The sequence below is a fragment of the Oryx dammah genome, unplaced genomic scaffold, assembly GCF_014754425.2.
Source record: "Oryx dammah isolate SB20612 unplaced genomic scaffold, SCBI_Odam_1.1 HiC_scaffold_27, whole genome shotgun sequence".
Lineage (NCBI taxonomy): Eukaryota > Metazoa > Chordata > Mammalia > Artiodactyla > Bovidae > Oryx > Oryx dammah.
The window spans coordinates 20399128-20424982 of NW_024070211.1; the positions used below are offsets into that span (position 1 = coordinate 20399128).

At 43.6% G+C, this 25855-nt stretch overlaps 1 protein-coding gene across 2 annotated transcripts in view; it reads left to right on the forward strand.

Annotated features, from left to right (window-relative positions):
- Positions 1-25855, forward strand: part of COL4A4 (collagen type IV alpha 4 chain) — a 146394-nt gene that overhangs the window by 26763 nt on the left and 93776 nt on the right. For both annotated transcript variants that reach the window (XM_040228464.1, XM_040228463.1), the window contains exons 5-8: positions 19505-19639; positions 20766-20810; positions 21943-22059; positions 25420-25488. In XM_040228464.1, the coding sequence (XP_040084398.1) occupies positions 19505-19639; positions 20766-20810; positions 21943-22059; positions 25420-25488 (366 nt within the window). The remainder of the gene's footprint in view (positions 1-19504; positions 19640-20765; positions 20811-21942; positions 22060-25419; positions 25489-25855) is intronic.

The following is a 25855-nucleotide window of genomic DNA, read 5'->3' on the forward strand; positions in this document are numbered from 1 at the left end:
TTAATACTGTAGTGAGTTAAGAAAAAACTCGCTTAACTTTGTTGAAAGAAGCGTTGCTAGACATTTGACCACATGCCTCTTGGACGTCTTTTATAACCTTGTGGAATAGTGTTCCGTAATCAAAGTGACAGTTGCATTCATCACATGCTCCGTATGTGCCAGGCACTGACTGGTCTGACGTGCTCAAAATGCTTTAGCTCACCGATCCCTCACAATAACTCTCTTCCCATCTTATGGTACCCTCTTTGCAGAGCCGAAGACATCAGCACAGAACAATTGAGCACCCTGCTCAAGTCCACCCAGGTGGACTCAAGTCCACAGTGCTTTTGATGACCCTACTCGATTCTCTGTCCTGAGAGGCATAATAATAACCCTCTTGGTTATGGTATATGAGGTCTCTTGAACATTTATTTGTAAACCTCTCTCACATATCCTGACAACAGCAGTTGGCAGGCACTAATTCACCTGTGCTGGGACTATTAGATCAGACCATCCCATTGGTTAAAAACACTCCCACCGAATTATGAGAAGAGTGTATTTCAGAAATTTTATACAATTTTGAGTCAGATCAGTGGTTTTTGAAACGTGTCCAGATGGATCCAATAGGGCTGTGTGTGATGCTCAAAAAACACAATTCCATAAAGATCAGTCCACAAGGATCCAAAATATTACCTTTCTGAGAGAAAGGACCGTATATTTCCCATACAGTATTGCTTTATCTTTACACGGTAGTCATACAATATGTGTGTGGTTCCTTTGTCAAGTCCTTTGCTGTAAGCAGCTTCCTTGTTGAGCTTAAATTATGGCAAGTCCCTTTCTGCTTGAACTGGTTTGTTTCTTCTCCAATACATCACAACTTTTGGTGATCAGAATCTATCTTGAGCTTTTTCCCCAGCCACTTTTATAATTTATTTATTTATTAAAGTCTTCATTGAATTTATTGTAGTATTGCTTCTGTTTAATGTTTTTATGGCCGTGAAGCCCATGGGATCCTAGCTCCCCCATCCAGGGATTGAACCCATACCCCTTGCGTTGGAGGGTGAAGTCTTAACCACAGGACCACTGGGGAAGTCCCCATGATAAAATTTGAAAACTGCATTTTCCAGAAAGCAAAGTTAGGACCCTAAAAACGAGCACCCTAAGAAATGCTTTAGCTTTTCTCATGTCAGTGGACCCACTAGTCAGGAAAAAAGCCTGGTGTTTTTATGAGGTTGTCCATGTAAACATGCCAAGATTGCAAGCCAAGATTTTAAGACCCCCTGGAGCTTGAGGTCCAAGAGAAATGGAGGGATCAGCTCCATGGCAGGAATGGGATGGGAACACCGCAGAACAAAGATGAAACCAGGTAGGTGTGGTCCTCTGACTTAATGATGTTTGGTAACTTTTTTTTTTTTACTGACACACCTGCATGGCCGAGTGGTGGTGCTTCTGGTTCCAGTGGTTCATAGGCCATGACTGCTTGATATCTACAGTGCTTAGGACAGCCCCCCATCAAAGAACTATCCATCCTCAAATGCCAGTAGTGCCGAGGTTGAGAAATCCTGCTCTCAGTCCACAGCAGTTCTGAGGCCAGAGGATTATTATGTCCATTGGTCAATACAGGGAACCCTCGATTTCCAAGAGTTTTAAATAACTTGGTTATATGTGGAAGGGGTGGGTGTCCCTGGTGGCTCAAACAGTAAAGGGTCTGCCTGCAATACAAGAGAACTGTGTTCGATCCCTGTGTCAGAAAAATCCCCTGGAGAAGGAAATGGTAACCCACTCCTGTATTCTTGCCTGGAGAATCCCATGGACAGAGGAGCTTGGAGGGCTGCAGTGACCTCCATGGGGTCACAAACACTCAGACGCGACTGAGCAACTAACACTTTCACTTTCACGTGGAAGGAGCAGGGACCACTTCCAGATATCTGGTCTCTGTCCCAGCATCTGCCCCGTGGTCCAGGAGAAGAGGATGGCACTTGGGTTCAAATGCCGGTTCTCATCCTAATATTGGGGAACCCCCATGGCCACTTGAATCTACTCAAGCCTGGGTTTCCTTATATTTACTCCCTTGGTGCTTTGTCTTCCGTGTCCCTGGGCTGTGGAACCATCACAGACATTTTCGTCTGTAGGGTATGTGCTGTCTCTGATCACCAGACCTTCAGCAAGGTGGGTCAGGAGGGCTCACAAGGGTGAGCCTCTGTCTTCGTGAACTGCTGTCTTTGTCCCAGTTTCTGGGTGGTCGAGAAGAGCTGTGTGCGTAACACCGGTCAACCTCTGCCCTTCCTGGCACAGATGGATCCCTGGTGATGGCTGCGAGGCACTGGTGATGTTCTCCAGCTAGGGATTTGGGAGTGTGTCTTGTGCGTAACCGGGAGGAGGTTTGGGAGGCGGCCAGCCACTCTCATACCATCTCTCCAGTTGCCGCAGTGACAGTTCAAGGTGGGCGATAGAAACAGGAATAAGCTGAATTACGAGGGTTGAGGTGCTTTCCAAGGTGGCACAGCCCCTGAGTGGAACAGCAGGGCCTTCCTAAGAGGGAAGTGATGTCTATTCTGGTTGAATGGCTGACTGAGTGGTTTGTCCAGCCCCAAATCAAAGCTGTTGTGTCTATAGTAAGGGTTGGGGAGCCAAGCTGGGCGAAGGTTTCAGTGGAGACAGAAGCTAGGGTTTGAGGTGGAGTTGGGATGCATCTCCCTTCTCCAGTAGACCACATTTTGTCAGTCCTTCCTAAAGGAGATCAGTCCTGAGTGTTCATTGGAAGGACTGATGTTGAAGCTGAAACTTCAATACTTTGGCCACCTGATGTGAAGAACTGACTCATTGGAAAAGACCCTGATGCTGGGAAAGAGTGAGGGCAGGAGGAGAAGGGGATGACAGAGGATGAGATGGTTGGATGGCATCACTGACTCAATGAAGATGAGTTTGAGTAAACGCCGTGAGTTGGTGATGGACAGGGAGGCCTGGCGTGCTGCGGTCCATGGGATCTGGAAGAGTCGGACACGACTGAGCCACTGAACTGAACTGAACTGGGATGCATCTAAGGGCAGGAACAAAGGGGGTTCCCTCAGTCTCAGCCCTGCACTGCTGGGGGCTCACAGTCCAGCCCCCACATGTGTTCTCATCAGTAATCACCATCACCTTCCCTTGGACCATCTCCCACTGCATCAGCTGGGTCGCTCACTGTCCCTCAAACACAATCTAAATATTCCCACTCCTCTACCTTTTTTTCTTTTAATGATTATACTGGTTTTTATTGTAATATTCATATACGATTATTATGGACCATTTAGATAATACTGAAAAACTTTTTGTTTGTTGTTGTTCAATCATTCACTCATGTCCAACTCTTTGCGACCCTATGGACTGCAGCACGCCAGGCTTCCCTGTTCATCACCAACTCCCGGAGCTTGCTCAAACTCATGTCCGTCGAGTCAGTGGTGCCATCCAACCATCTCATCCTCTGTCGCCCCCTTCTCCTCCTTCCTTCAACCTTTCCCAGCATCAGGGTCTTTTCCAATGAGTCGGCTCTAGAAGCAGCATAATAAATCATCCAGGGATTCACGACCAGAAAGCAATAACAATATTGATTGAGTTTATGACACATCCCCTCTGCCCTTTTCTGGGATGCCTTCCCTGTTCCACTCACTCTCCATCTTTTCCGCCCTCCCTAGAGGAACTCAGGAGAGACTCCGCCCCCGACAAGGTCTCCTGCCTGGCCCCCGACAGTGCGGATGGCCCCCTAATGGCAACCTGGTTCCCTCTGGGATGCTTTTTGCACTCTGACCTATAGCTCTGGGTTCGACTGTGGATGTGTCTGACCCTCTTGATTAGATTGTAAGCATGTTCTCCTTAGAAGTGGTTGTAAAGGACACATGTAAAATATTTACGCTGGTTCCTGGCTCGGAGCGGATGCTCTAGAAATTTAAGTTGCCTACATTAGTTTCTCCTCTTTGAAAGCTGAGAGTCATTTTTGGAGGTATTTCTTTGAGATGATCGCAGTAGATGGCACCGAATAGGTGGTTAACACGCTTAAATCAGTAGCTTAAAATTCAGATTTGAGCCTGGACAGGGCTTGGAAGTCTGAGCTGGTAGCCAGGGCACAAGCACCATGTATGTGGGAAGACCTGCCAAATCCAAGGAAAATGGGAATAAAATTAGCAGGAAGTTTCTCCTCCGAGTCTTTTTACACACAACGTGTAGACCCACTAGTGAGCATCTCACCGAGTTTAGAGTTTTTGTCTTAAAAACTCTGTATCAGGCAGAACCAGAAATAAGCACTTTGAGCTACAGAAGGGACTGTGGCCGTTGCTGTATTGAGATCTTCTGAAGGTTTAGTAGCGTACTGGAAAGACCTCGAGTCTGAGGGTAGGGCACTGGGAATTACCCCTTTGGTTTTGAGGGGAGTTCAGAGCCCTCACCTGGGAAATAAGAGTTTGTACTAAAGGACTGGTCCTGTCCTCCTAACAGCCTATGGTTCTGTGATGTAGGCATGACTTTTCACATATGACAGTAACTTAATTGGCTTCTGAAGCATTTTGTGACTCCGAGTATCATTTGCCCAAACCCCGTTATAGTCCCTCTTTATGGATATTAATGGCATAGCATTGGGCATGATATCAAATTATTCTTTATCAGTTTCAATGGGAAGATCTTCTGGAGGAGGAAATGAATGGCAACCTACTCCAGTATTCTTGCCTGGAGAATCCCCCAGACAGAGGAACCTGGGGGGCTGCAGTGCATGGGGTCATAAAGAGTTGGACATGACTGAGTGCAGCACAGCAGTTTCAAAAGAGAAATTGCTGTGTTTTTTGATGGATGTCTTCTTGTAGGGAAAATTACATACGTGTCATCACAGACCAGGATGGAACCTTTTATGAGGTTGCTTTAGTAATTCACTTGATAATAAAGACACTCTCTATATTTTATTCCAGAAAAAAAAATATTGTTTTCCATTCAGAGAAGTCTTGTAACTGTTAAGTCAATAGAACTTTATAGTTTGGTAGTTTTATACATTCGAAGGTCAAATGGCTTAAAACTCACGATCTGACTTAGTTTATTTTTGGTTTGGAAACCAAAATCACCCATTAGAAAACCAGTCTTTCTTTTGGGAATTTTAAATCACCAAAATACATACAGGTATTTTTTCCTGCAATCACATTCACTTGTCCCTTCCACTCCTAAGAGCTTGCAGTCCATGATAAAAATGGAATTTCCTTGGGAAATTTTAACTATTGTTAACATTTTTCATTGTCATTAAATGATTTGCACACAAAGTTCTAGAATTCAACCTCTTTATCACTCATGCAACTGTGTTCTAGTACACTCTATAACTGTAGCCTGATAAATGGTTCAGAGCAATTATTTTCATGTTCTCAAAGCTTGCGTAAGTCAATTATGTTACATTTTGATAGAAGCAAATTCCAGTGACGGCAGAGAAGTTGGCAAATTTAGTCTGTCACTACCCCTTCGTGATTTGGTTCTGATGTCTTCTTTTTCTTGCTGCCTCTTTCTTCTCCGGGACCGACTCCCTAGCTCACTGTGTCTCTGCTGGAGAATCGTCTGATGTATGAAGTCTTATCTGAGCTGACACATGCAGGTGCCTTGAGGTGACAGCAGGTGACCTGAGTGAGGGGTCCCAGGAAGGGACCTCAGCCTTGGGAACTCTGTGGGGCTGAGTGGTCCTTTTGTCATGTAAAGGGATCAGCATTTAAAAAAAAAAACCATAGTGCTTAATAATTAAACAGATTTCCGGATAGAATTCAGCCTGCCACCTGCCAGCTTGTAACTGGTTTATCTGGTTAAAGTAATATTAACCTTAAATTTTGAAGAATGGAAACATACAGAAGTTAAAAGACTGAATCCTATATGTCAGTGCACGAGAATATTTCTGAACAGGGCATGGGAAACCTGAGGGTAGAAGGGAGATATCATTTTATATCATTTGGCTTATTAATAATATCATCAATAGTCAATATCTATATAGATGAATGGGGCTTCCCAGGTTATTCCAAAGAACCCGCCTGGCAGTGCAGGAGACATAAGAGACGTGGATTCAATCCTTGGGCTGGGAAGATCCCCTGGAGGAGGGTTTGGCAACCTACTCTAGTATTCTTGCCTGGAGAATCCCATGGACAGAGTAGTCTGGCAGTCTAAAGTCCGTAGAGTCACAAAGAGTCGGACAGGACGTGACTTAGCACTCACGTATATAGAGGAATTGGAGAAGGCCATGGCATCCCATTCCTGTGTTCTTGCCTGGAGAATCCCATGGAGAGAGGACCCTGGTGGGCTGCAGTCCATAGGGTTGCAAAGAGTCGGACATGGCTTAGCAAGTAAACAACCTAGAGGAATAACTCCAACTAATTAGCATGGCTTTCAGTATGCCGATGATCTCGCTCTTTAAACCCAACATTTGTGCTTGAAAAAGGAAAGCAAGCCTATATTTGCCTGCTACTTTTATTAAATAATTTGCCGCTATTATTTACCAAATGGGCTAACTGTATGAAACCTCATCAAGAAACCCCAGTGACAGGTTGGGTCTGAAGGTAGATTTTGGTATGTCTGCCCCAGTCAGTCACCTCATTAAATGGGCAGTGTTTTATAGCCGTGCCCTTGGTCTCCTGGGTGGAGTTCAATCCTGTGTGTGTGTGTGTGTGTGTGTGTGTGTGTGAGTGAGTGAGTGCGTGCGTGTGTGTGTTCGTGCACACGCTCAGTTCAGTCCGATAGCAACGATGATTGCTGAGCTCTGCGACCCAGCGTGAACCGTGGCCAGGCGGGCGCAGAGCTCAGCAAATGTGGGACTAGGCTGAACTCGAGAGCATCAAGGTCATTACCAAAGTGCAGTTAGCCTTGGTGGTGGTGGTAAGAAATAAGGTGCATTTCCACACAGGGCATCTTCCACATGGGAACACAGGAGCAGAGTTTGTGACTACAAGAACAGCTGTTTTGTGCCAAGGTAGCATGTGACTAAATTAGTTAAAGTGAATTACAGAGTTTTTAGGAGAGAAAATTGTATTTCTCCTTTCACATGCCATTTTCTATAAGTTGCTAAGAAATCCACAGGGAAACAGCTGTGTCTTCAAGTGCTGTTTTTTTTTTTCCACTCCTCTGTCACACATATGTGAATTTGCAAATCACTCAGTTATTAACCATTCATTCCTTCTGTGCCATAAAGAAGGCTGAGCACCGAAGAATTGATGCTTTAGAATTGTTGTGCTGGAGAAGACCCTTGAGAGTCCCTTGGACTGCAAGATCAAACCAGTCAATCCTAAAGAAAATCAACACAATATTCACTGGAAGAACTGCTGCTGAAGCTGAAGCTCCAATCCTTTGGCCTTTGAATCCTGATTCGAAGAGCTGATTGACTGGTGCTGGGAAAGATTGAAGGCAGGAGGAGAAGGGGGCAACAGAGGATGAGATGGTTGGATGGCATCACTGACTCAATGGACATGAGTTTGAGGGGGAAGGACAGGGAAACCGGGCGTGCTGCAGTCCATGGAGTTTCAAAGAGTCAGACACGACTGAGTGACTGAACAACGGCAACAACGATTTCTTCCCTTCATTCAGCAAACAGCCATTGAGCATTCACCATGTTCCAGGCATCTGAGGAGGCTGTGAGGCCTTGGGGGTAAAGAGGTGGGTCCCTGTGGCCCGGAGCTGGGAGTCCATCTAGCAAGACAGACTCACCTTCCAGCCGTTCCTCCTGGGTGCCTGATGAGTGCCAGATGTGGGGTGGTCTGGGCGTTTCAGACGCATCAGGGAAAAGAATAGATGAAGACCCTTTCTTCCTCCCTGGGTGGATAATCTAGTGCCCTAACTTGATTTTGCACAGAAGCCTATGTGTGCATGGTGGACGGTGCCAGGGTATCTTGGACCTGGTGGAAACAGAGGTCACCCAGCGATGGCCTAGGGGAAGCATGGTGTGTTCTCCCCATAGCAGGATGGAGACCCATTCTCTGCCTCTTCCAGCCCCGGCTTGTGGCTACATCACTTCAGCCTCTGCCTCCGTCATCACATCACCTTCTCCCCTGCGTGTCTGGACCAAATCTTCCTCCATGTCCCTCTTATAAGGATACATGTAATGGCCTCTAGGACCCACCTGGATAACACAGAACAAAAACCATCCTCTCAAAATCCTTAGGTTTATTACATCTTTTGCCACCCAAGGCAATATCCACAGGTTCCAGGCTTAGGGCATAAACATATCTTTTTGTGGCCACACTTCAAACCACTGTAAGTGTTTGGGCAGAGACAGCAGCCCCTACTTAGGCCCTGAAGTGAGAAGGAGATGGGCAGGTGTGTTGGATGGGCCACGAGGTGGCCAGCAAGGTTTGATCATGTAGGTGAGGGAGCGAGTGGTAAGGGATGCAGTTGAGAAACCAGATACATACGGGTTATCCTGAAGGATAGGAAAGGCTTTGAAAGATGTTCGGAGGAGTAGACAGAGGTTGGATTTATGTTATAAGAACATGCTGGCTGCTCTTGGGAGGATATAGTGAAGGTGATGAGGGGCAGGGAGAATTATTAGGGAAAACCTGTCAGGAGGCTACTGTAGTCGCCCTGGTGGGAGGTCATGGTGGCTCAGCAAAGGGGCGAGCGTGGAGGGGAAGAGCGTGGGTGTTGAGAATATTCGGGAGGCAGATGGGGAAGGGTAGGAAGGAGGAGACTCCGGGTGGGGCGGAGAGCACACGGGACACCCTGGGGTGATGTGAACAGCTGTGTGGACGGAGGCAGGTGGCCGAGGAGCACACGTAAAGGGATGATCATGAGTCCACTTTGCATACTGATATGTGGCCAGGGCTCAGAAGAGAGTCTGGGCTAGGGAGGGAAACAGAGGATACTCAGAGCTGGAGGTGCCTGACTCCAGGGAGATGGGCAAGTCTGCCCAAGAGAAAGTGGCAAGAGGTCAGAGCAGCCCAGCGGAGCTGCAGAAGGAGGAAGTGGGGCCCCACTGGAGACTCAGGAGGGGGAGAAGGATGGGAATGGCCAGGGACAGGGACCCCTGGAGAGCAGAGGAGAGGAAGAGAGTCACCTGGATTCTAGCTCCTCGAGTGGCATTCCAGGAGCTCTCAGCGCTGCCTGGTGCATTCCCATAGCAACTGAAAAACCAGATGTGGGTTATCCTGAAGAATAGGAAAGGCTTTGAAAGGTGTTCGGAGGAGTAGACACAGGTTGGATTTATGTTATAAGAACATGCTGGCTGCTCTTCGGAGAATATAGTGAAGGCGATGAGGGGCAGGGAGAATTATTAGGGAAAACCTGTAGGGAGGCTACTGCACCCTGGTGGGAGGTCTGGGCTGGAGACCATTGTACCTGGAGGGGTACCAGGCTGGGCTAATGTTACGCCATTACTGAAGATGGGGAAACAAGTGTTCCATGACCTGGATCAAGGGGTGACCTTATTATTTTTTTAAATTGAACTATAGTTGATTTACAGTGTTTCAGGTATATAGCAAAGTGATTCAGTTACACACACACACACACACACACACACACACACATATACACACACATTTTCCAAATAGGCTACTGAAGATAGTTCCCCATGCCGTTTAGTAGGTGGGTGACCTTATTTATCATTCAGTAGCAAAGCCATGTCTTCTAGTTCTCAGTACAGCATTTTTTCCCATTGCATCAAGCTTCCTCTTAAAGAAAACAACTTTTTTCTTTTATTTTTGATCTATAGTATAAGAGGTGAGGAATGTTCACTAAACTTATTGTGATTTCATGATGTATGTGAGTTGAATCATTATGCTGTACATCTTTTAAAAAAAATTTGGCTCCGCCGCTCTGCATACAGGATCTTAATTCCCTGACCAAGAATGGAACTGAGATCCTGGGAATTCCCTTTCTTCCAGTTTTAATGATATACTTGATACAGCACTGTGTAAGTTTAAGATGTTAATTCCCCTGGGGAATTAACCTGTCTGTCCACTGGTTAGGGCTTTGCACTTTCACCACCATGGGCCCAAGGGAACTAAAATCCCACAACTTTGAGGTGTGGCCCTCCAAAAAGAAAACTGGAAAAAAATGATACAAAAATACAGCCTATTTATCAAATTAAAAGACATTAATAAATGAATTTTACATGATTTCGAAGGACACATTATTGTCCTGCTTATATTAGTGAAAAAATAAATAATATTCATTTTACCTCCATTAAAATTTTTTTTAAAACACAGCTGAAAATCCTGAGTCAGTGATATTACAGACTTAACTGACCAATTTTTTCCTTTATTGAGTGAGGTGAACTTAAGGCACAAGAAAACACTTTCCATTGCAGTCCGGTCTCCTTGGACTGTCTACTCTTTGAGTAACACCTTTTTTTTGTTGTTATTTATTTTATGATCCTCCTCTATCTCCAGCAGTTGTTTCATTTGCAATAGAGAAGGACCTTGGAGGCACCCCTAAAGGGTTCAGGCTGCACATTGAGGCCTAGTTGAGCTTTAAGTGATGTTATAGTGCCACCTAGTGGCATAGTTGTTGAAATACAGTCAAGAATTAAAAAGACAGGGTTGCTGGCAAACTCTTCTCTGTTAATTTTGATTATAAATAAGTGCTTGAGTGTATATTTAATTATACTGTGGAAGGCAGTGGCCAAGGTGGGCTGGGGGTGGTTTTATTACATAGATTCCTGGTCCCAGTAATCTTACTGGATGACATCACCCCGAGTAGATATTAAAGTAACATGCATAAAACGATAATGAGAAATAAGTGCTAAGCTTATGTGGGTATTAATTGTTTGAAGGTGGATATGAGAGTTTATACAAGAGTGAGGTTGAAAAGGACTGTAGTGAAAAGGGAAGCAGCAACTTTGAAGTCGGGTGTGACTCTGCTTCTCCAGGTGGTAGCCAAGTGGCCTTCATCTCTCTGAGCCTAGGGTTCCTCATTTGGGGATGAAAAAGTAGATGCAGGATGACTTTGTGCTCTAAGGATGTAAGGATTCCACGCGAGGAAGGCACAGTACTTTTCCAGGGACCAGAATGGAGTGAGTGCTCAGTGAGGGGTGTCCCAGCATCGTCATCATTTTTGTCATCATAATTTGGGTTGGGGGAAGGTTGAATCTGAGCTACAGACGGGCCAAGGCTGCTATTCCTTCAGGCAAAGAGAATACACAAATGTGACTGGAGCAGAGGATGTGGGTGCAGACCCTTAGGGACCATGGTTTGCTGGGGTGGAGGAGGATGGGCTGTGCTCATTGCAGTGTTGACGGAAGCAAGGACACAGCATAGGGAAGACTGAGGTTTAGTTGCATTGGTATGTGCAAGTGAGGGGGAGACTGGACTTAGGGAAGTGAGGGAGGCTGGTGCTTGGGTAGCCCACGTGGATGACCAGACCGTGACCCAGGGTCCAGAGGGACAGACATCTGAGAATTAATTCAGGGAAAGAAGTGATAGGCTTGGTCTTGGGAGAAGGAGGGATAGAGGGTCAGCAAAGCTGACAGCTGGGTCACCACCCAGCTTAGCTGGTGGAAGAAACCCAAGTTGCTGTCTGCTGAGTCAGGGAGGAAAAAGGCAGGAAAACCAGTCTGGGTGTGGTGAGCTCAGCTTCTGACATGATGAGTGTGAATGTACCGGGAAGAAGATTCAAGGAAGTTCCTACAGAACAGTCAGAGATACAGGATGGGACTAGGAAATTAGATTTGAGAACACAAAAATAGAGGTCTTTAACTAATTTGATGAACACTGTTATATGTGGACTTTCCTTATTTATACAGTAATAATAATCCACAGTCCTCAGGGCTGCTGGTTGGCTTAAATGAAGTAATATGTGGACACCCCAGGTGCATAACCAAGCTTAATAAATACCTTCCCCTTCCTGCCACACTTTTGATGATCAATGTCATGGCCTTATTGGCCAAGAGTGATTTGGAAATTTACGTGTAAACAGTGTGATAAAAGGCTTTCCAGATGGCTCAGTGGTAAAGAATCTACCTGCCAGTGCAGCAGATGCAGGAGATGTGGGTTCAATCCCTGAGTCCGGAAGATCCCCTGGAGAAGAAATTGACAATCCCCTCCAGTATTCTTGCCTGGAAAATTCCAAGCAAAAACAGGGGAGCCTGGCAGGCTGCAGTCCATGGGGTTGCAAAAGAGCTGGACATGGCTTAGTGACTTCACTTTCATTTTTACTTTCTGGCTCAGATGGTAAAGTGTCTGCCTACAATACGGGAGACGTGGGTTCAATCCCTGGGTTGGGCAGATCTCCTGGAGAAGGAAATGGCAACCTACTCCCGTATTCTCGCCTGGAGAATCCCATGGACGGAGGAGTCTGGTGGGCTACAGTCCATGGGGTCGTAAAGAGTCGAACACGACTGAGTGACTTCACTTTCACTTTAGTGACTAAACAACAGTATAATAAAAGCATCTTTCTTGTTTGTTCATTCATTTTATTCACTCAGGCTTCTTGCACTGATTCTCCGATTCTAAAAGAGCAAGAAGTAGTGGCAGAAAAAGTGTGATTGTGTGTGTATCTGCCATTGCCTTTCTGTAGCTCTTTCTCCCAGTCCTCATACTGCTCAATAGATGAAGGATTTCTTTTTTTTTTTAATTTATTTATTTTAAGTAAAATTACTTTCCAATATTGTGGTGGTTTTTGCCATACCTCAACATGAATCAGCCATGGGTGTACATATGTCCCTCCATTCCTCTTAGGGTTTGCTTCCCAGAAGCAAGCAGACCAGTGGTAGCCCAAAAGGCTGATTTGAAGATTTAGGTGTTAAAAATGTACATATCGTCTTCTCTGTTGGTCTCGTCTACTAAATGTTGTGAAATAAAGATAGTTTGATCCTAGCCCAGCTCAAGAGACACATCTGACACGGACGGTTAATGAGGGGGAATCCTAAAGGAATGCTCTGGCCTCCGAGAGCCAGGCAGGCGTGGGAGCCAGTGTCCACTCCGATCGCCTTCAGCCTTTATTTGTTCAGCTGGCCCGAGAGCCCGGTGCGGCTGCAGCCGCAGTTGGGGGGCGCGTGAATTGGTCTGATGACTCGGCGTCCGGCTGGCCTTTGGGTAGAAAGCCATGGCCTGGCGGCTTCCCATGGCATGCCAGAGCTTCCTCGGCTGTCAGGCCGATTGTCCTTTCTGGATTCAGTGAATCCTTTTTCTGACTTCACCGTCTCTCACTGAAGGTCATAAACCACAGAGGCAATTCCAGACCCACAGTAGCAAAAAAAGAAAGAAAAAAAAAGAAAAAATTCAGAGATCCTACCTCTGACAGCCAGCCATTCATTCCCTTGGGCATTTTTTTCTTTTTGCTACAGTGACTGAAATGCAATGATCCATTGCCTAGCATGGGTGAAAGGTGCAGGGGTAGGAGTGGAATATTTCTTAAAAAAAAAAAACAAAAAAAACCACCTTTTTTTAAAGATGCAAAATTCTTGTGATTATTTAATGATTCTGTAGTTACGAAAGTGTCTTGTCTTATTCAATTGCTAAGTTGAATCCTACTCTTTGCAACCCCATGGACAGCAGCACTGTCCTTCATTATCTCCTAGAGTTTGCTCAAATTCATGTCCACTGAGTCAGTGATGCTGTCTAACCATCTCATCCTCTGTCATCCCCTTATTTATGTCTATTCATCGTGAAGTTAATTTTAGTGTTGCCTGATAAATTAGTAAGCTCAACTCTTTACTTTTATGCATTCTTTTTTAATTGATCCCTTCTTTTATATGAAATGTTCCCTTGGTATCTCTAATTTTCTTGAAGAGATCTCTAGTCTTTCCCATTCTGTTGTTTTCCTCTATTTCTTTGCATTGACCGCTGAGTAATGCTTTCTTATCTCCTCTTGCTATTCTTTGGAACTCTGCATTCAGATGCTTATATCTTTCTTTTTCTCCTTTGCTTTTCACTTCTCTTCTTTTCACAGCTACTTGTAAGGCCTCCTCAGACAGCCATTTTGCTTTTTTGCATTTCTTTCCCATGGGGATGGTCTTGATCCCTGTCTCCTGTACAATGTCATGAACCTCCGTCCATAGTTCATCAGGCACTCTATCTATCAGATCTAGGCCCTTAAATCTATTTCTCACTTCCACTGTATAATCATAAGGGATTTGATTTAGGTCATACCTGAATGGTCTAGCGGTTTTCCCTACTTTCTTCAATTTGAGTCTGAATTTGGCAATAAGGAGTTCATGATCTGAGCCACAGTCACCTCCCGGTCTTGTTTTTGCTGACTGTATAGAGCTTCTCCATCTTTGGCTACAAAGAATATAATCAATCTGATGAAGTGATTTAATGAAAGTGGAATTATTCCATCACTGTGGATAAATGATTTACTCAGATTAGATAAACTCACAATGACTATTTCAAATATTGGTGCTCGGAAAGTTTTTGTGAACAGCTTTCTGGCATATTTAATACTGGTATACAAGGTTTTAGAGTATTTTTTAAGATGTATTCTGTAATAAGATAACTATTAAGAGGAAAAAACAGCATTGCATGTAGAACAAAATGCAAAGTCTGTCCCATAGAAGGGAGGCCTTTAATGCTCTCTGTTAGTTTTTCCACTTGCACAGTAGGGGTTGTATGTGCAGTTTAGTATGGTTTAAGGAAGACCCCTATGTCAGATCTCAGCAACCACAGACACCGACAGGGCAGCGTTCAGGGCCACTGCTCTGCTCAGCCCGGGTGGAGTCATCTCAGGTCCCCATCCCTACTCTCAGCTACTTCCGGGGACAGCAATTCAGAGCCAGGAGAAAGCAGATCCTTGACAGTCTTCCCTTGGGTTGGGTGGTGGATCTGACCATGTGATTTTGTTAAGATTGTTCTCTGCCTTTCTTGCATCGTGGCCTCGGGCACCTAGACTCTGTCTGCCAGGAGCTCTGGTCAGTGGATGTAGGGCTGGGGACACACAGACAAAGAGGTGATCAGAGGCGTGGACGGGGAGTGTCATTACACAGGCATCCTGGACAAGCATCTCATTCTGAAGGGTGTGGGGTGAGGGTAGCGGACAGTGGGGTTTTTCCAGGGTAGGAGTGAGAGATGACTTGGGGGGCACGGCAGGGGCGCTTCAGGGACAGGACACAGAAGTCTGCGAAAGAACGGAGCTTGACATCCCTTGTTCAGGGGTGTCAGTGTGACCGATCAGGGCTGGGGAGGTGGCAAAAGGGAGGGACAGAAAATTTAATACTACAAATTACCATCGCTTTATGTATTTCTGTTTAAGGGTGTTTTAGCTGGCGTGTTCTCAATCAGGACACATTTCTATATTGAATGCAATTTTATCATTCTTGCCACTGTGCTCAATATTTCCACTCTTTTTCCTTTTCTCTCCAAAGTTCCATTAGTGGCTTGGACTCGGCATCGAGTGTCTAAAACGAAACACATTAAAGAGAATTATAGCCAGTGAGTTGGCTGTCCTTTCTGTTCCCCTTTTCTGTCCAGACATGCATTTTGTTGTTTTTAGATCATAGGTTATTGTAAAGTACAGTGTTCACAATAGGTAATTTAGAACTTTTTGTGTAAATGATATGTAAGACAGATAATTTCCAAACTTAATGAAAAAGTAGTTATTTCCTGAGCCTTATGGTAATTAATCAAAACCAACTGAGATTAATTAACACGAAGAAAAGGTCAGCTGAAGTCATTATTTATGCTGACACTTAGATTGTAGTTTAGAAATTGTATAATATCTGGAGTAAATAGATATGGCCTCAAAGTGCCCCTAAATGGTTGGTGCCCATGTGATTAGATTTTATATTTTATTGTTGTCTTTTCTGTAACAATTATGTATACATGTAAGCTTTCTTGAAAATTCTGGGCTTATAGTATTTTTATGGGTGCTCCAGGAATAGCAGCTATTCTAATGATAATGAAAATGTATGAAGAGAAGGGAGAGTACAAATGAAGTATGATTTTGACTTGTAAAATGTAGGCAGATGTTAAAGGTTGTCAATAATGAAAAAAGGAATGAGGAAGAAAGCATAGAGTCCAGGGTCAGCTTGGTGTTAGGGGATTGGCTGAGTGGACAGACCCCATTTTCAGTCCTGTGGATCATTCAGAGGGACAGAAAAGTTATGGAAGTTTGCTTAAGTTGGAGTTGCCAGGCAGTGGCAGCTCCAACTTGGGCTTTAAGTAGTTTCAACAGGATGCACTCCGTTTATCTTATGGGGGTTGAGCACATGAGGCGCTCTGGGGCTCATGCTCAGGGCTGGGGCCCATGACTGGCCCTGGTTTCAAGAGGGTGGCCACCTAACAGAACAGTCTCACTCGCCCCCTTGTGGGATTTCATTCATAGGATTCCTGAGATTGGGTCACCAGAATGCTGCTTACACACTGATTTCAGATGATTCAAATTTTTATGTAGATGGGACTCTTCAAAAAGTCTTCCCCTGGGCCCCACACACTTATGGCTGGCTCTACCTACATTCTTGTGCAGGGTCCTGTGCACACTGGTGGTTTTTGTTATTCAGTTACTAAGTCATGTCTGACTCTTTGCAACCCCATAGACTGTAGTCCCCCAGGCTCCTCTGTGCATGGGATTCTCCAGGCAAGAGTACTGGAACAGGTAGCCATTCCTTTCTCCAGGGGATCTTCCCAATCCAGGGATTGAATCTGAGTCTCCTGCATTGGAGGCAGGTTCTTTACCATTGAGCCTCCCGGGAAGCCCCCTGCACGCTTGGAGCTGAGCACTAATGATTCAGAATTGCCCAGAGATTTAAGAGATCTGATCTGAGCAGATCTCCCCTGAAATCCACTCAGCTTTTCTCTCCACAGATCAAGACTTCACTTGTTCACTGAATGCAGTCATCCAGGTTGTCTGGTGGGGAAAGGGGAGATTCAATGACTTTTCTTAAATAATTGGAAAATTTTTAGAAAACACACAAAAAATGGCAGATGAACAGTCTGACTTCAGATGGATCCAGAGTGTTTTCAGACTGTAGTGAAATAGAGCACAGACTCTGAAGCTGTTAGACAACACAGCTGGACATGTGTGTGCACAGTACATGGTGTCATGTGGCCAGATCACCCCGCACTGGCGAAATCATTGTTATAAACTTCTCATTAAAAAGCTTCTCTTTACCTCATCTAGAGGTGTTATCTTAAGACTGCAAAGTGAGTTATTTTAACAAAACATTTGAATCTAAGATACTCTCTGCTCACATCAAATTATAGACAGAGATTGAATGCAGAGGCTGGAAGTATCATTTAGAAACCCTGACTTGAGAATCTAAAGTTCATTCAAAGAGCCTTATTATTCCCATACATTGGTTATTTTATAAAAATAAATTTGAAGTATAAAATCAAGGAATATGTCATAAACATTGTATTTGATAGCATTCCTTTTTTGCAAAGTTCAAAAATCATTTTCCAGGGTCCAGGTAGGGTATTTCTGGAGTGGATGGTTGGTCAGGCTGGACCACCAAGCCTGACAGCATAGTTACTGCCACACAAGCCCTTCATTCATTCATTCATTCATTCCTGAGCCAAAGGCCATGGTAGATAGAAGACTTAAACGGTGAGCAGATGTCCCCACCCTCATGATGCTAGTATCTCATTGGAGAGCAGACAACGAACTGATGCGCAAATACATAATTGTAAAACTGTGAGGGACTTCCCTGGTAGTCCAGTAGTTAAGACTGTAACGCAGTGGGTGCAAGTTTGATCCCTGGTTGGGGAACTAAGATCCCACAGGCTGTGTGGAAGGTCCAAAAGTTGGAAAAAAAAAAAAAAGTGAAATGCTAAGATCTTAAGAAAGAAGTAGACAGAGTGCCCTGCTGGAGACTAATGGGGGTGTGGATGAACTGAGAATCCTCCTTCACTGGTGGCGATTCAGGAGAGACTCACGTCATGTGCAGATCTAGAGAAAGAGCCTTCGAGGAAGTTCTTGCACCCAGGCCCTGGGACAGCTAAGAGCAGCAGGGAGGATGCAGTGAGTGTGGGGCGGGCACAGCCCAGGGGGCAAGAGAATCTGAGGCCACACTCTGTGAGGCCGGAAGGTGAGGAGCCCAAGGTTTATTTTGCTTGCAGTGGGAAGGCAAGCAGAACTTGAAAAGCAGGGCCATGCCATGATCTGATTTTTGCTTTATGTCACTTGGAGAAAGGCCAGGAGCGGGTAAAAGGAAGCTGGAGAACCATTTGGGAGCCTCGAGTGCAGGTCTCGCTGATGCTGGCTGCACCAGTGTGGCAGCAAGGCAGCAGACAGTGAGGTGGGGAGGCTTCAGATCTCTTTTGGAAGTGAAATGGCTAGGAATTGAGCATGGGTTAAATGTAGTGTGGGAGAAGGAGGAATAGCAAGGGTGATCCCTAATTTTCTGGAGCTGGAGAAGGTGAATGGAAGATCATATCTGGGGAGAAAAAGTAGAAGTTCTATTTTGCATTTTTTTTTAAGCTGGAGGTACCATTGTATTCGGGGCTTCCCTGGTGGCTCAGATGGTAAAGAATCTGCAGTGCAGGAGACCTGGGTTTGATCCCTGGGTCAGGAAGATCCCCCTGAAGAAGGGAATGGCTATCCACTCTGGTATTCTTGCCTGGAGAATTCCATGGGCAGAGGAGCCTGGAGGGTTACAGGCTGTGGGGCTGCAAAGACACGACTGGGTGACCAGCCACAACAACCATTGTGTTCAAGGAGATGTCAAGGAGGAAGCTAGATATGATCATCTGGAAACTGATCAGAGAAACTGATGCTGAGATATATCAACCTGCCTACTTCAGAACAGAAAGAGTCGTGAGATTCGCTGTGGTATCTGAACATTGAATTCATGGCATCAGTGCATCTAAATGCAAAAGGGGAACAGGCTGAAAGAGAGCAGAGCTTTCCTCATCTTCGTCCCAGAGATGTTCACACTGTGTGCTCAGAGGGAGAGCTCCGTTCCTGAAACTTCTTTGCCTAAAATAAAAGGTGATATTTTCATTCATGGAAAGGAAGTTAGATTGCATAAAAAGAATGTGATGTGGAGAGCCAGCGTCCAAATTAGGGATAAGAGAGCCGATAAAATCAGCTAGAAAAGAAATGTTTCTCTCTAAAAAGGCAGACAAATCATTAGTCATTTGAAGGAAATGAAAGATCTGGCAGTTTTTCCTCACTCTTGTGTCACTAACATAATGTTAATGAGACTTCATTTAAAAATTACTTTCTTCAGGGGACTTCCCGGGTGGTCTCCTTCTGATGCTGGGGACATGGGTTCGATCCCTGGTCGGGGAACTAGGATCCCACATGCCACAGCTACTGAGCTCGTGTGCCATGACTGGAGAGTCCATGCACGGCAACTAAAACACGATGCAGCCAAATAAATTTTTAATTTTCAATGACAGAATGAAAAGAATAAGAGTACTATAGTCAGTATATAGAGGTGTGTGTGTGCACATGCAGTGATTCAGATTTACTGTATGGCTTTGATTCAGATTGAAAAAGACAACATTTTCTTTCTGTTTTGGCAATTAATTCATCATTTGTCCTTCTGTTGTTAAAATTTGCTCCATCTTTAATTTTCCAGTCTTCTGTAAACCCAAGTCACCATATATTTGTGGTAGAAAACTCTACTTAAGGCTCATCCAGAACCCCCTTACTTTTTAATCTTTCTTCTTAGGGTCAACCGGGACCACCAGGGCCACAGGGTCCTATTGGACCCCTGGGACCACCGGGACCCATTGGGATCCCAGGAGAGAAAGGGATGAAAGGAGACAGTGGCCGTCCTGGAGCAGCAGGTGACAAAGGTGATAAGGTAAGCCTCTTCTTAAGTGAAAGACTCATTTAACCACTCACCAGTGTTGCTATATCAGATTCTTTTTTTTTGTATAATCACAAGTAGTACCTATTTGTGCCTTATAAAAATTAAGCCTGAACTCCTCTTGTATAATCAGCCCTCATTTCTAGCCCCCTTTCCAGAGGTGAGTGCCTCTCTGGATGTTTTCTAGATACTTAAAGAGAAGAGCGTGTCAGGCTTCCCTGGTGGCTCAGTGGTGAAGAATCCGCCTGCCAGTGCAGGAGACACGGGTTCGATCCCTGATCTGGGAAGATCCCATATGCCACAGAGCAACTAAGCCCGTGCGCCACAGCTACTGAGCCTGTGCCCTAGAGTCTAGGAGCTGCATCTATTCAAGGCCACAATCCAGAGAGCCCATGCTCCACAACAAGAGAAACCACCGCAGTGAGAAGCCCGCACATCCCAACTAGAAAGTAGTCCCCACTCGCCACAGCTGGAGAAGAGCCTGTGCAGCACAAAGACCCAGCACAACCCCGGACAAAATAAACAAATAAAACAAATGAAAAAACATGAGCGTATCCAGTGAGGAGTGGTTTTCTTTATGACTTTTTAAAAAATCCTAAATGATACTATATGTACCATGCTGAGTCTTTTTTCACTCAATCACATAGCTTAGAAATCATTTCATATCAATTGATGTAGATTGAACTTATTTCTTTAGAAACTTTGTTTAATATGCTATAATATGGATATAAAATTATTCTTTATTATCTGTTGAGAATTTGAGATCTTATTGTAGTGCAAGTGTGCAAAAACAGTCCTGTCAATTACCCATGTTTACATTTAAGGTTTTCTTTCTCTGGGATAAAGAGATTCTGGGAAGTTGAATTTCTAATTATCCAGTATTGTATTCTTTGAACTGATACTGCCATGTTGGCTTCCTAAGTACAAAAAGAAAGAAACAAAATGCTGATTTCTAAATGTTGGCATTTGAGCTCCTTAATGTAAAAATAGATGACAGTGCCCATTAAGGGTTGTTTTTTTTAAAGCAAGCCATTAATTACTAATGCTTTTAAGTAAATCAACTTGTTAATCTAATAATTTAGTAACTTTTATATCTTTATTTTATTTTCTGGAATTTTAGGGTCCAACTGGAGTTCCTGGATTTCCAGGTCTGGATGGGATACCTGTAAGTATCCTTAAGTTTTCTCCATCGGGGGGTGGGGGGGGGGCCCGGAAGAGACTCATAAAAGCCTTAAAGTCACATGATCTAATGTATTTATATGATATATATTATATAGTAACTGAACAAAAAACAACAGTAAATGGCAAACTTTTCTTTATTTTCTTATTTTCATAAATGGCAGGGTATGTGCATTTCAATTTTGTGTAATAACTCTGAGACCAAAACACTTTATTTGAAGAACAAGATTTTCAAGCAGATTGGAGAAAAGCATTTTAGAACATGAGCTAGATATACGTGTCAGCTCAAGTATAATTTTCTGGAAATAAATTTATTCTCATTATGAAATTTTTTATTAGCTGTGAGTCCTAATGGTGGGAGTGGGCTTAAAGCTCTCATTTCTAATGTGAAAACCAAAGGAAAGAAGAAAAAGGTATTTGGGGATGGTTATAATTCATTAGAGTCTTTCTAAGGATTTCAAGGACAATTTCCTCCCTAATCTCTGAAAATACTCCAAACTAAATGAATCTAAATTGGAGTGTATGAAAATGAATTTATGTCTTCCCAGGTGATGCTAGGGGTAAAGAACCCAGCTGCAAATGCAGAAGACATAAGAGACATGGGTTCGATCCCTGGGTCAGGAAGATCTTCTGGAGGAAGGCATGGCAATCCACTCCAGTGTTCTTGCCTGGAAAATCTAATGGCCAGAGGAGCCTGGCAGGCTTCAGTCCATGGGATTGCAAAGAGTCCCAAGAGTCAGACACGACTGATGTGACTTAGCATGCACATATGCACTGTACTACATCGTATTTGTGGGTGGGAAAGGCAGATTCACAAAACTGAACAACATGTGAGTCATAAAGGCCATAATCTGGGTACCCATATTTGCATAACCATTTTGTTACGATCAGTTCAGTTCAATTCAGTCGCTCAGTCGTGTCCGACTCTTTGCAACCCCATGGACTGCAGCACGCCAGGCCTCCCTGTCCATCACCAACTCCTGGAGTTTACTCAAACTCACTTCCATTGAGTCGGTGATGCCATCCAACCATCTCATCCTCTGTCATCCCCTTCTCCTCCTGCCTTCAATCTTTATATTCTTGCAAAAATACTTCCCCTATAATTTTGTTTTCTGTAGGGGCACCCAGGGCCTCCTGGATCCAGAGGCAGACCTGGCATAGATGGCTACAATGGCTCAAGAGGTGATCCAGGGATTCCAGGAGAAAGAGGAGCTCTTGGCCCACGAGGCCCCCCAGTAAGAGAGCCACAGCTCATTTTAGTGGGAATCAAGTGAAAAGAGCCTCCAGTGGGAACAGACTTGACGTGTTCAAGAAGCAGAGTTATTACAAGTATCCTGGGAGCCTGGTGAACAGATGGGGTGACTGGAGGATGAGAACAGAGAGTTGACATGACAGCTCACTCAGTAGCTGACATGGGGCCTTGTAGACTGTGGAAGGAGGCTGAATTTTCTTTTCCATGACATGGGAAGACACTGGATGGTTTTAAGGAAGGAAGTGATCTGATCTGACTGATGTTCTACCAAGATGCTTCTGGTTGCTGGATAGAGAATGAATAGTAGGGGAAGGGAGGCCAGTTAGCAAAACTGAGGTTGTTTATCCTTCAGGGTTCACTGCAGCCACTTAAACCTTTCTAGGTATTTCAAACAGAGAGGAATTTAATACAGGGAATTTGGCACTTAATATAACGGTTGGAGGATTAAAACTCAAGGGTCACTGCAAGATTTCAGGGGCTCACACATAGCTGAGATCCAGAAGTTAGAAGCTGCTCCTGTACCTCAACCACTACCTCTTATCCCCACTTCAAGACACCAGCAAACACAGGTTTCTACCTTCCTGCTTGGCAGCATCAACAGGACCAGAAGAGGATGTTTTGCTCATTTCTGCCTCCCAAATCTCAGAAGTACATCTCCCAGGTGGACCCTACTTCACAGCCAGCTGCAAAGCAGTCTGGGAAATGTAGTGTTTAGCTTCCTAGCCCCCATAAAGCAAAAGAAATAAATAAATGACAGGAGTTTGGAGTGGAGGTTCAGAAATTTTTGACAGTATCCAGCACTTAAGAGGCCTTTACTGCTCTTAGTGTGTGTTTTTTTTTCCTTCAGAAGTTTGCACTTTTATTTAAATATAACTTTAGTAAGAATGACTCTTTCCTCTACCATTTATATCCCATTTCTCTCTTTTCTCACTTAAATAAAGACTGGAGATGATTTGGCCTTTCAAAACTGATTTTCTGTGCCTGTTTTTCAGCCTTTCTGCTTCCCTAGTTAAATATCATCACCTTCTAAAAGGCTTTCTCATCACCACCACAGTCATCTCATTTTCTTTGCAGTTTCCTTTTGCTCCAGATCCTAGTGGAATTGGTCTGAACCCAGAACTCAAAAAAGAATTTCCATATTCCCCTTTTTCTTGTGGTATCAAGTAACACAACTGACTTCCATGGTTAAGCTTCTCAACCGCCATTTGTGTTCAAACTCAGCCCCTTGAACATGCAAGTGCAGTCTGGTGGATGCACATTTCTTGAGATCTTCAAATTGGATCACACCGCATTCTACTGAGCGTCCATGAACATGGATTCTCAGTTTTAGCTTTAACACAGCAGGTTCTTCTGATCACAGTACTGAAGTTTGTCATAATGGTCTCTTTGTAAAGTAATTTTTTTTCCCCTTGACCCATTTTATATATGGGCAGTCCTCACTTTGCACAGGAGTTGAGACTTTAATAATGGCATGCAATCCAAAGGCACACAAAGCAACCTTAACATCCGATAGGAAAATTACTGTTGTTCCATGACCTTTAAGATATTTCATTAAAACATCATAAATATATAGGGGTAATTTAAAAAACTAATATTTATTTATCACATTATAATCTAAAACATTAGAAACATTGAGAATTAAAGGGTTTTCTTTCTTTGTAAAAACTTATCAAAGACAGTTTGAATTGAGCTTGCCTTCTCCTGGTCCTGTAACTTAGGACATGAAGTGGTGAGGTTTTCTGTGCTTTGGAGAATATCACCCTCTTTTCTAAGTTTGGACCAGCTGTGGTGAAGTCTCTCTAAGAGTTTCTGTAACATGAGGTCCTTCTGTCTGTGTCACTTCCTCTGGTACGTTTCATTCTTTTGGTTACAACCACTCCCTTCTTTTATGTGGATATGTTTATCTTCGCTGAATTCCTCTGGCTTGAATGATGGTAGTGACAACACTCACAATGCCTCTTTTTTCCATAACTCCACTTACGTTCTATTTGAACTTCGCCTGCGGTGTTAGCATCTTTCACTCCCTTTTCATCTTTGTTGGCCAGTCCTCTCTTTCAGTGATTTATCTTCATGAAATGTCACTTGGGTGTGTCACTGGGAGGGAAGCAAGGGGCAACACAGCTACACACTTCGCTGTCTCTGTGTGAGCTAACAGATGCTAGTGACTAGTCACTGGTAGACTTTGAAAGGAGTGATACGATCAGCTGGTGATCTCGGTTCACCTGTTACTTATATAGCGATCTGTGGACCAGGGAGCCAGCAGTGATGTTTGTGTTTTATGCATTGACTCAGTTAATACACAGTGGTAACTGAAGTTTGAAGCCGCTGGCTGGAGGATTGGTGTGATATAACTTATTTGTGGAGCTGAAACACACATATTGGAACTGTGAGAAGCAACAATTGTCTGCATAAGTAAATCTGATTTCTCAAGGAAACTGATGATGTAATTTACCACAAAACTCTAGTTATCTCCTTTTGGAAGCAAAGTCAAACACTCTCCTAACAGGGATTAACTTTGAAACCTGTATGTGCTTCATAGAAATACGATATAATGGCACCTCACTCCAATATTCTTGCCTGGAAAATTCCATAGACAGAGGAGCCTGGCAGGCTATAGCCCAAGGGGTCACAAAGAGTCAGACACGACTGAGTGACTGAGCAACCAACTTAAGATGTATTAAGATATTAAGTAGGACATTAAGATATTAAATAGGGAAACTTTGGGGTGAGAGTACATTAAGGTGCTTTGTTCACTTTTAAAAATTACTCTATGTAAGCAAACTTGCAGCTACATGCAAAAACCTTCTAAAAGAAACAGGTTATTTTTTTAAAAAAGTTAATCTAAAGGGTACCTAAGCTCTGTTTTGAATACAAATAGTTAAATGGATAAAATAATTTTTTTGCTATTTCTGGGACATAAATTATTAACTGACAACTTCAATGTTATTTACTTATAAGAAAAATCCAAGTACTATGTACATTATGTTGTTAGGAAAAATACAGTTTTTCTGCTGAATAATTAGCAAATAGCTATAGGTGTATTAGCATTATGTATAACTTATATAAATATATAATATATTTATAATGTATAATAAACATTTGTAATATGTTTATGAATATATTAGTAGATATTCCATCTTGGGAGATTCCTTAATAGATCTTAAACATATTAAATATGTATATATGAGTAACTGAGGATGATAATAATAATGAGAATAAAATAATCTCCACTAGTGAAATATGATTATAACAGTAATTTTATTGGTAATATTTCAGTTGCAAAAGAAAATCCAGAAATAGTAATATGCTCTTTTCCTCTCTCAAGTGAATATTTTGTTTTCAGGGCCTTCCTGGAGAAAAAGGAGAAAAAGGAAATTCAGTGTTCATTTTAGGTGCCACTAAAGGTATGCAGGTAAGTGTTATGATCAGGGTGGGTTTCAGATGAATTCCTTTCCATACAGGTCAACCCATGCAGAAAACACATGGCCTGAGATTTCCTTTGGAATGCTACGTGGATGAACGCTGTGGTCATTATGCTGAGTGGAGTAAACTGGTCACAAAAGGACACAACAGGGGTGATTTCCACTTAGAGGAGGTTCTTAGTAGTTGGATTCATAAAGTTGGGGAGCAGAATGGTGCTTATCAGGGACTGGAGGGAGTAGGACTGGGCGGCTCATGTTTAATTGGTACAAAGTTTCCACTGAAGAAATGAAAAGTTTTGACAATGGAAGCTGGTGATGTTTATATAAGGTGGTGAATGTATTTAATGCCACAGAACT